The 12,147-nt window shown below is 38.0% G+C and overlaps 1 protein-coding gene across 1 annotated transcript in view; it reads right to left on the bottom strand.

Annotated features, from left to right (window-relative positions):
* Window positions 1-3,063: 3,063 nt before the first annotated feature.
* The window catches only part of CHST10 (carbohydrate sulfotransferase 10), a 27,701-nt gene continuing 18,617 nt past the window's right edge, over window positions 3,064-12,147 (bottom strand). The window contains exons 4-6 of the mRNA XM_075200243.1: window positions 9,705-9,936; window positions 7,092-7,197; window positions 3,064-4,909 (exon numbers count right to left, since the gene is read on the bottom strand). Of these exons, the coding sequence (XP_075056344.1) occupies window positions 4,369-4,909; window positions 7,092-7,197; window positions 9,705-9,936 (879 nt within the window). The 3' untranslated portion in view covers window positions 3,064-4,368. The remainder of the gene's footprint in view (window positions 4,910-7,091; window positions 7,198-9,704; window positions 9,937-12,147) is intronic.

The raw sequence follows: 12,147 nt of genomic DNA, 5'->3' as shown, positions 1-12,147 counted from the left end.
GTGGTAAATATTCCAATACAAGGCCATTATTTTGTAGTGTTCTGCATCATAGTCAGAAAGTTACTATATGCACCTGAAAATGACAAAACTAATGAAATCTTTCTATTGGTTCCTTGTAATCAGCTCTTCTCTCCACTAATACAGAAGTGACATTTCACACACAGGCTCTCTGTGGCCTTTGTCTAAACGCATTTTCGGCCATGCCCGATAAAGATCCTCTCTCTTTCAAGATGATAATTATTTGGCCCATACATTCTGCTATACTATAGGCACCCATACCCTATTTTACTTCACTGGTCACCTATACACAGTGGATGCAATAATTTTATTTGGGCTGAACCAACATATATAACAATGCTTCCTATAAATGCCCTGTGATTGAGTGGCATCAAATAAGTACTACATCATGGCATTATATAGGATACATTTTTAATATTCAAGAGGCACTATTTGACAAAGACTGGATTGGAGGAGCCTTCTGTAAAACAAGATTGCAGACCCTTAGATTATTGCATACAACAAAATAATTCTAAAAAACACTTTGATGCAAAAAGTAACCATGAAACAAAAATTTTAAAGTTTTAGAAATGTATGTAAAAGCAAGGTGGTTTTGAAAAAAATTACCCCAAAATAAAAATGGTGCGCTATCCCCTATGTTGCTCAATTCTTTATATACTTCACCTAATTCACTCAACCAAGACACCCTCCTTCCCAGAAATACTTTAAGCTTTTCTGGTGATTATAACAAGCAGAAACAGGTGCTCTTTTCATATGAAGAACCAGATGCCTCCTCTATTAAACATAAGTAACTATTTGCCATTAATGTATACAGCAAAGCCTTTGTAATATGAAGTAGAATACTACTAAGAAGAGAAAGCAGAATATTGCCACTAGGAGGCACTCAAAATCCACACTAACTTTTAAAATGCATCAATTTACTAATGCAATATTAAGAGTCATATGTAATTCGGTGTAGCCTAGCAAAATATTAAAATATAAAAAAATATTGTGAAAAAAGTTTGTTAAAAAATATTTCAAATCAACAAGCGTTGCCTGCTTCCAGTTAAGAGAGAACATTTGTTGTATTATGTTTATCATTTGGGTCCAGAATTTATAGATCAATTCATATATTTTTAGTTTCCAAACTATATCCAAAGTGTATATTGATGCTGGGATTAACAATGATATTTTGTTCCGATCTTTTGTATTTACAATTCTTTTCAATTACACTCTGTAAGATCGTCCGAATAGAAAGAATTAAAGTTCAATATTTTGTTCTCGATTACTAGTGCAGAAGATTACATCATATACATTTTATGAACAAAATCTTATGAAATCTAGTGTCAGATTTTTGTTATTTTCCACAGAACATATTTTACCTTCATGGTCCATATCTGAACACTTTTCTTCACCCCATGATCAATGATTCTGTTTGACCCATCTGCTCCCGAACTTCCCACTTAATTCACTACTGCATATACTTGTATAGAATTAATTAATGTTTGAAAAACGCTCTTAAGAAATTCCACAAGTAACTATAATAGTAAATTAAATAGGATACTCAGGAACAGAATATTTTGTACTTTGTGGAATGTGGAGTTGGATAAATCTTCACATGATCTTACATAACTGACATCCTATGTAATCCTGCTATTTAACCACACTACAAGTTTTTGGTTTTTTTATTACATTTAGTTAATATCCTCTAATCTTCTATGAGGTTGATGAGCACTAACTGAAGGAGCACAATTCAACTTTCCTTCCTAGCCAAAATTTACTTACCTTATCCATCCCATCCGCGCGCTGCTCCTCACATATGGGACGACATCTGTCACATGGTGTGCGTCCCATGTGACACCAGGGCTCAGAGAGAGGGGAGAGGGATCGGAGGGAGGGGGAGGGGAGGGGAGGGGGAGGGGAGGGAGAGAAAGAAGGACGGATCGGAAGATCCGTGGTCAATGATAGTAGGTGGCTTGTCCCGGAGGAGGGGCCAGCCACCAAGCAATAGAGACTTGGGCCGGTCATTGAACCGGCCCAAAATAGATTGATTCTGTCCGGCTCAGCCCGCCCCTGGCGCCTCCAGCATTAAACGTTGTATAAATAAATTAAATGAAAAAAGTAACTCAACCCCCCTTCCTTTTCCCAGGTATATTAAGCCTAGTGCTGCCAGCCTAATGTTGGTTGGAGGAAAATAAGGGGGACAAACAGCGCAGGGTCCCCCTGATCTTTATCCAACCAGCCCTAGGCTTTGCCAGCCGGAGCTAATGGCACTATAGTACTGGAACCCACAGCGTGGGGTACCCCTGCCATGAAGACACACAGCCCCATGCTAGTCAAAACAGGGCTGGATTCTCTAGGGAGTTGGGATCCCCAAAAAATAAATATGCAGGCTCCCTCCCTTGGAGTACTCAGCCCTGTGCTGACAGCACTAGGGCTCTTACGACACACTGGGCGGTGGGTGTGGGGTAATAAATGGTTAATAATAGAAGAGATGAATGAAATGCTATTTTACATTGATGAACTACAGGTCCCAGCAAGCTTGGGCTGACATGAACAGTCTGGGCCCTGTAGCACACCAATGCAAAATGTAAATAAAAGACACCACTCGTTGGAACCACAATATTTTATAAAAACAAATAAATTAAAAACTCATTCATACTTACCAACTCTATACGTCATCTGTACGACCCAACCTCCCCCCAAGACAATAAGCTATAATAGTAGGATAGAAATTGAGCATGAAAAGCTTTTGAAGTTATGTGTAAGAAGCCACTGTTGTACTAACATCTTGTGTGACAAGTCTACAGGTCTGTTCAGTGACACAGTGTGTAAACTTCGGCCCAAGTTTCCACAGCACCGTACAAACTACAATGCTTAACATGCCATTAGTTATCTAGAATGGAAACAATTACTGATATAGGCCACCGGGTGGCATTGCAGAGAAGAAAATCACTTTACTAGGATAGCATTGAAGGTTGTAAACTTAGAAAGAAACCCCCAAATATATCCCTTTAACAGTGTGAAAAAGGAAACTGATTGTAAAAGAGAAATTGCATAAAACAATTTTAGAACAAATATAGATTTTACTCTCCACGTTCCATCTGACGAAACAAACTTTACACTGTGACAATAAGCAGACATGGTTTACTGTAGTATGGCTGCAAGCCAAATAAAGACATGCCCATTACACTGGAGCTCTCTACCATCCTAGTCACATAGATGCATGTTCATAGCTCTCTTCACCAGGGAAAGCAGGCAATATATGGCATTTCAAATACTGGATAAGTTGTTGTAGTGGAGACAAATGTAGAGTTCATTAAAAAGGGAGTATTTTCACAAACTGGACCATAGAAACTGGAGTAATAAAACAAAACAAATTACAGAATCAAAAATGAGCCAGTAACCTCTGGTTTGGTGATCTAGAATGTACTGAACTGATTTATGGACACAAGTAAAAGCCAACATACAAAAAAGTTTAGAGGAATGATCATCAAAACCCAATAAATCACATCTAAGCATACAAGAGCATCTTTTTATTTTTCACTTTTCTTACCTCACACCCATACACTAATAAAATTAGTCATTTAAAAAAGTCAACAGTATTTACACGTAGGCCCCTATATTCATGTCAGCCATATCAATCCCCAAAATGCAGTAAACCTTGCTTTCCATCCTATACATATGAGATTATTCCCAGGGGAGAAGAAGAATTGCTCAAAAGATGGGCTTAAATCATCATTAACCAAAAATCTGCTTCATGTAAAAAAAAGAAGTCAAAGTTTCAGTAATTCCTCAAAACTAAAAAGATCAGAGAAAGGCTTTGATTGATTTGGGAAGAACAAGAATAACGGTTAAAAGGCTACAAGCAATTCAATCATCATAAGCCCAGTAATGACACAGAAACAAACATTGGTAAATGTGAAAAAAAAAATGGTGGATTCCAATGCATCAACTGGTATTGTTGAAATTAGTGGCTCTTTCAGAATGGTACAATTTGACCAATTAAAACAAGGCTGGATACTGCAACAATGCAAACAAATACAGCAGCTTTTGCAATGTTCTATATATTGTATATTGCCAATTACTTGTAAGATGTCAACAAAAAGCTTTGTTATTCACATTTACTTTTTAGCCCCTACCAGTATTTCCAAATTGGGTGCTCAAAAATCTACACCCACCAATAAAATATAATCAATACAGCAGTGCATCAGATACAGTGCAAGTGGGTTAAGTGCAAAACTCGGCATCAAATAGAACCCACCAATTATATGCAGTCCATAAACTGTAATAAAACTCAGCAGTTCTTTTGTTGCCGTAACCATGTACAGTGGATCTTTGACTTATATATACACAATATACAATACCACATTATTGAAATAAAAATGTTGGTTCTTTATATCCAAAAAGCTTGAAGTCTGCTTCAAATCTATTATAAAGGCGTTTGATGTCTCTCTTGGATAGTTTGGAAAAATAATGTTCCACCTTTGACTGGTTGTATTGTGTGATTCCCTGGGGTATTGAGGGGTAGGACACAAGTCTATCTATACCTGCTTCCTTTAAGATGTATGGAGCATCTTCCTCAAGGGTCTCATGATGTCCAATCACATTATAATTAATTTCACATGGTGCACAAAGTTCCACATACGTTAGCCAGTGGATTATATGATCTCCAAACTGGATATCAAGAAACTTGTGGTTTGGGTCCCCCAAGTATCGTACAAAGTCTTCAAACTGCAGTCCTCCCATGGTTTCTGTGCGATTCTTCCTATATTTGCGGATAATGACTGGAGCAATGTTGTGCTTGTACCAAGGCTCAAAGCGGGGGTTATGTACAAACTTATCCTTATAGGCAGAAATGAGCCTCTCAAATGGGTCTCTGACAATAAAAAACTTGAAATACGAACTCAGCCTGAAAACAAATGTAAAAAAAAATAAAAAAAAATAGTGAGCATTCAATAAGAAAAGCATTTGACAATGCTGATTTGATGTTTTGATAGAAACAATATTTATTAAAAAAAGGAACAACAGAATATTAGAGATTGCAAATATTTTATCAGATCTCTCCACTATAATGCAATATCTGGGTGTTGAGAAATGTGATATGATAAAGAAAATCCAATCTTGTGCTGCTCTCTATATTGCAAAAAGTGTCTATGTCCAAATGGACTCTTCAAGTATACAAGGAGTGCTGGAGCTTGCAAATTGATGCCAACATCATTTTCCACACTACAACCTGCTCTAACACTCCTTGCATGTCCAAGAAAAGACAAAGTCATTTAATTATAATAGTACTTTCAGTAAAACTTTCATTTAGAATTTTTTTTACCATCTTAAATTTTGTGGATCTTTTACATCATATACTCACTGTTTTACATTTAACAACAGATACATATATTTTTTTTCATTAAATATTTGACCAACTAGGGTTAGTGTAGGAATACACATATGTTTTCCACCTAAGCTCTGCCGTCACCCTAAACCACATCTAGAACGATCGGTTTCCTTCCGGCAGAAGGCATCAGCAGTTGCGCTTATTTCTGTGCTGCCACAAAGTATATAGCACCATTTACCCGGATTACTGACCCTTTAACAAAAATATATAGATCATACTCCCCAAACGTTGGCAATGGTGAGCATGACTGCGATGTCTGAGGATGATCATATATGTATTTTTTTAGATTATCTACTGATGTAGGGATTTCTATATTGACTGACGGGGCAATACAGATACAGATGTAAAGGAGAAATATTTACTGTATATTGCTTCAGAATGAAGTCTCAACAACTGCTAGATATGCAGTTCAGCTCATTACCAGCACATACCAAACATTGCTCTAAAAAGGACATTGGGGGAGATGTGTTTCAAGGGAGCTTTATTATAAGTATGTTCTTACCTTAATTTTTATTGCCGTTTGTGACCTTATTTTCAACCCATACTAACTACCTAACCTTACACCCCCCCTCACATGTGCTCATCTTTAGTTAATCATCATGGCTTACGAATAACTGTTACAGTTTCTCATTTATGACCTGTTGTTACCACTTACTCCCTCTGTCACTTAGCAATCCCCTTATTTACAACGGCCCTTCCTCTACCTTTTACCAGTTGATTCAGCTATCCATATCCAATTGTCCCTCAACCTGTACCCTTGGCCCCGTTTCCTCTGAACTCATCCATTCCCTTCCCCTTTGCCTGCACCCACTTCACCTCTTTATCGTGTCCCTCTCCACTGGCAATTTCCCTTACTTCTCTCCTAGATACCATTGTTCAACTCTACCCCTTTCTCAAGCTACTGGACAATTTCTTGTCTCCTCTTTGCTTCCAAATGTCGAACACCTTGTCTACAAACATTTGTTCTCTTTGACAGTACAAAAAGACTGCCTTCACTAAAGTGACTAATGGTCACTTTCCCCTAAGTCATCCCTGCTAGATCTCTCTGCCACTTTTCTCTCTTTATACCTCTTCCCTTTGTGAACCAATATGCTCCTTCGCCATCCGCTAACACCTCTATGCATGAGATACACAAATCTACTTCTCTCCTGACCTATCCCCTTCTCCTTTATCCTGGGTTAACAGCTGCCTCTCTGTCATCTCCTCTTTGATGTTCCAACACTACCTGAAGCTAAACATATCCAAAACGGAGTTCATCTTCCCTCTCCTAGTGTTACTACTCTTCTTCTAGTCTCTCTCACGGTTGACAAAATCACACTAGCTCCCACTAGCTCCTATTGTCTCAACATTGCAATCTCCCCTACAGTCTGTAAGCTCTGAAGAACAGGGCCCTCTCTTCCCTGGTTCATATCTGCTCCTTCATCGGCCTTGTATGTACCTATTCTGTTTTTAGTTGTGATCTGTATTTTGTATGATTTGTGATTCTGACTGTGCCGCCCTACAGAGATTTGTGGTGCCTTACAAATAAATGGATATGTTGATGAGAGCGGTGGGCAGACAGGGAACTGAAACTTGCCTAAGAAAACAATTTCACAAAAGGAGTCCGTATGACATGGTATTAGACACAATGGAAATCCACAAACTACAAATAAATGCATGAACACATGAACATTGTTGAATTCTATTGTACGGGCCATACCGTTCATGTACATCTGATGTACTGTACGAAGATAGTCTTGGAAGACCATTCTTATCATGGTTATGAACCACATGTTCTGGTATCTCCTCGATTGAAGGAAATGCCCCTGCAAAAGAAGTGTCATATTACTGCATATTGTTTCAAACACCACAGCACATGATGTCCTTTTATCACAAAACCACAACCAATGTATGTTCCCACTGATGTTTTTCACAGGACTATAATGTACTGCAGTTAGCCTTTTACGTATATTATAAATATTCACTATTGTCTGTCTTTTTTCTTTATTTTATTTTACAAAGTAAAAAAAATCAAGAACATTTGCAGACGACAGGTAAGGCTTCACCCAGACTGACATCTTTCTTCGATTTTAAAAAAACAAAAAACAAAAACGAGACCATCTCCAAGTAAGTTCTTTCTTTGTAAACAAAGTTTAGTCTACACTGCCCTATTGCACTGATGTACAGCATCTGAGGAAATGCCCCAGACAGAATCATAAAGGTCAATATCAATAGAAATCAGGCAAAGGAGTCCAATACAAAAACCAAATCAGATTTTAACAATCACCGTAAGCTCAACAATATTTGTCATGTTAATTATAAAATCATATAACCAACTGATAGCAATAAAAACAATTAGATTTTTACGGCTTTAATATAGGCATATGCCAACAACTTGAACCAGTCATCAGTATAATAGATGGGTGTATTTGACAGACCCCACTGGCAGACGTTGCTCAATCCTACTCTCCCCAATGGCATCTACGTGACAGCAACTGCAAAAGACCAGCACAGATGCTTTAACATGACATACCTAAGGAAAAGGCTCAAATCGTCTTGAAAGGTTGCAACTGCCTTCTGTTCAGTTATTCTCAAACTTGTATCCCTTTGATGTTCTATAATTTCTCCACTAATTAAAAGCATTGACTTTTAGGTATTGAACATACTTTGTGCTACATGAAAGTTTCTTTTTTGGTTAAAAACATGGGCGTCTTACGCATACCTTGTGAATTCATTAATCTACAACACAGCAAGTCTACATGTGGTTTGTAAAATATTAGAAGAAAGTGCAACTCACAAGAACCAGGCATTGTGAGGAGATATGACCATTATGATGGGACCAGGAGATAGTTTCAGCCATGGGAATCCCAAATTCTGATCACCAGAGGACATGGGATTAAAGAACACAAATTTTTGGGATTTCTTTTTAAAACATTTCAACGAATACGGTTTTAAACCCTTCAGTGCAAAGGACAAGTGGGACTCAACACCACACAGCCGGTTCAAAGAAGTTAAAATTATACCTATCTGTCCCCCACAACTATTTTCTATTAGTGGTCGATGGGGGAATGGCCTAGCTTAATCATCACAATTATGTAATTTACCCCCATCAAATAATACACTGCCTACAGAAAAATAAAGAGCCAGGGAATTGGAAGAGCACTTAATTCCCCCATTCTGGCAACTAGAAACTCAGAGGCACCCTGTTTTGAAAGACGGGGGGTCCACTTTTTCAAATTAGGGGCATTTAATTATCTGGTTATCACCAGCCAATAATACCCTACACTACAGAAATAATGAAGAAAGTCGAGGGATGGGGGAGCAGGAAACAGATCTCCCCCATCCTGGTTTAAAACAAAAACAAAAAAAACCACTTTCATATGATATAACCCTTTAGCAGATATTAGACACTACACTAAAGAAAGTGTTAAAAAGTCCTGAGTAGGTGGGTTATAATGTCCACATCTTCCTCTTCCTGACTTCAAAAAACTCAAGGGTAACCTCAGTTGATGCAGTATTTTTTTTTCAAATTGGTATGCCTTGTTGGGGTACTCCTATTGTTCCTACACATTTTCTCCATGTCATTCAAGACTGCATAAACTAACAAATAATAAAATGAGAAAAATACATTCTCCTTTATAAGTGCAGATGTTATTATGAATAACTATGTAGAATTTCTTGAAAGGATAATGGATGTCAAAACAAGCACCACTAAATAGTAGTTGGTGGCGTTTAGAAACAAAAAAATACTGACATTTGCTTTTAGTTCACTCCAATTTTACTTAAAGAAACATGTTTTTGGGCCTTTTTGGGTATTTCTGCAATGACAGGAGGTATATGCAAATGAATTGTACTCATCAACATCTTCTAAAAATACAAGTTATAATTTGTGTGGGTACCGTACAAACAAGTTAGCGATATTAATATTGGAATGTGACCAAACCAAAAAATGACAAAATAGGCTTTGTAGTGAAGCAGTTAAACAGCACTGTGCTGAAATTGCCACTATGAGTGCTGGTAACATGTCATACTTATTTTTACTACATTAAAACACCAGTCATCATGATGAAGATGATGACTAGCGTGTAAACAGCATGATTATATGTATAATAGTGTGTCATCATACTTTAAACATTCACAAAAAATTACTACGTTCATATGCGGAGTCAAATGGATTTTAAGATCTTGCTTAGCAATGTATAATTTAATTTTGCTTGGCATATTCATAATCACTAATTAATTGTGTGATTTCATTTCAAGTGAAATCGAAAAAACAAAAGATGCTTTATTTAAATGATAAAAATAAAATGCATAAAATAAATAAATGGATTACCATTTAAAACAATGAGCACTTTTTTCCACTGCGTATTTCCTACTTTGGGAGTCTGACAAAACAGGATCTTGTGCTTGTCGGAGACAAAGATTCGGTCTAACACAAACTTGGAGATTACGGAATGTGAGATGTTAGTGAGTGATCCATTTTCGCACACACTTCTGAGCAACTCCCGGCGCTCCTTGTGGATGATATTGATGTGTGCTGTAGTTTTCATAGGGTCTGCGGTCGTCTGAAATAAATGGATATATAGCTAATGTTATCGGATTAAGTTTAAAGAGTTAACGCCACTGAAAGCAAAAATTTGTACTAGGTGAAATTCAAGGAAGCTATACTTAATGATATACTTAAATGATAAACACTTGCTCACAAGGTGGCGTGTTAAAGTGAGGGGAGAACACGCCTACTCTGTTACATAGTAGAAATTAAACTTCAAAAACATTGCAGAATGTTCAGACTTTGATTGAACCCTTTTAAAAGTGGGGGAACGGGCAGGGATATTCTGCATTCCCTTTAACCAGTCACCACGGTAATGATTGAGCAGTATGAATACCAACACTTGTAGCTGGAAACATGTTATTAGATTTAATAAACTGTAGCAAATTTTTATCTTAAGTACTTAACTATATAGTGTGGCAACAAAATTGGCAACACTGAACATAGACAATCAATGGAAACCACTCCTGGATAAAACACAAACATGTACATTTACTTTAAAAACAAAGACACACACACCCTGTTAGATTTCCTGGTTTAATTATCTATCTATCTATCTATCTATCTATCTATCTAGATAAATAGATAGATAGATAGATAGATAGATAGATAGATATTTATTTTGCCCATTTATTTTTGTGTTTATAGAGTACCGCTGCAACCAGACCTTTGTAATAGTCTGACATCCAGTGTGCCGGGTGCATGCTCATAGGGACCTGTGCGAGATCTATAAGGGAGAATTTGGGTATCCTAGTCCAGGAAAAAACTTGATCCAATTGACAAATCCTGCTGTGGGGAAATATTGTGCTCATCAAGAGACTGTTTAAATACCTTATAAAGTCCAGTTGAGATATACTGCTTTGGGTAGTTATTATGTAAATACATTTGAAATCATTTATTCACCTCAGATGACCTGGTGCCCATCACACTCGTCTTCAGTTTTGTGTACCACTTCAGTGGCGCACGCAGGGGGGGTTTCTGAGTCTCTAGAAACTAGGGATGTGCACCGGCTACTTTTGGTGTCTCGTGTTTTGTGTTTTGGATTCGGATTTGCTTGAGGTTTTGGGTCGGATTTGTTTCGCAAAACACCTGACGAAAGGTTTTGGTTCGGATTTAAGGTTTTGGATTCGGATTTATTTTGAAAAAAACATAAAAAGTGCTAAAAAACTGTTTTGTGTTTTTGTTTTCACTCCTAGCTATTATTAACCTCAATAACATTCAATAACAATCATTTTCACTAATTTCCAGTCTATTCTGAACACCTCACAATATTGTTTTTAGGCCAAAAGGTTGCACCGAGGTAGCTTGAGCACATAATGCCAAAAAAAGAGGTACAAGATGGAATTGTTCTGGGCCCTCCCTTCCACCCCTCGCGAGATTAGACGCGAGACTTGGACGACAGAGCCTCGTTTTCAATTTTTTGCCCGCCGGAAATATCCAAACTAATCCGAGCCCGCTCATCTCTACTAGAAACCCCCCCTGCACTAAGTGGCCTCTGTCCTATACAGCAGCAGCGGCGCTGTCAAAGAAGCGTCCGCGGCGGTGCTGTAATGTATACAGCACCTCCGCAGACGCTTCTTAGACAGCGCCGCGGCTGCTGTATAGGACAGCGCTGGCGAAACGGAGCTGCTGCGCATGCGCTGCCAGCTCTCTCTCTGGTTTTTTTTGGGTCGGCGGGGAGAAACCCCCTTCCCCCGGACAATCCTCTGTGCGCCCCTGCACTTCACTTGCCTGGTCTATATTAAAACTGCATGTTTGGGGGATTCTGTTTGTCCACAATAACCTGAGGTAGGCAGGGGAAAAGTGGCAAATTTTAGCCTGGGAACCAAGACTCGACTCTATTAGGAACATTTTGAATGAAAAAAAAAAATGCAGGTGGTCCAGCCCAAGGTAGCCTGCCAGGGGACAGGCGGGTTTATTTTTTCTTTGGCAATACTTAAGGTGTTTTATGTACAGAATTTTCAAAGGCTGTTGCAAATTCCTGACAATAATTACAGCCTGCATTTCTTACATACTATTAACAAGACAGTCTTAATAACCTCTGCTTGCACGTAACAAACCAAGAGATTCATTGCTGCAATACTGAAGCCGATGTCAAAGATCCTTAATTAATACAAATTAGGTTTATGTGTAAATCGATCCAATGGTCTATTTGAATTGACACTTCACTAGCAAAGTTTTGTTAAATATGATTTTTTGTTAAGGCCTCATAAAGCCTTTGTTCAGC

This window comes from Mixophyes fleayi, chromosome 2, assembly GCF_038048845.1.
Source record: "Mixophyes fleayi isolate aMixFle1 chromosome 2, aMixFle1.hap1, whole genome shotgun sequence".
NCBI lineage: Eukaryota > Metazoa > Chordata > Amphibia > Anura > Limnodynastidae > Mixophyes > Mixophyes fleayi.
This window is presented reverse-complemented; position numbering and strand designations above follow the sequence as displayed.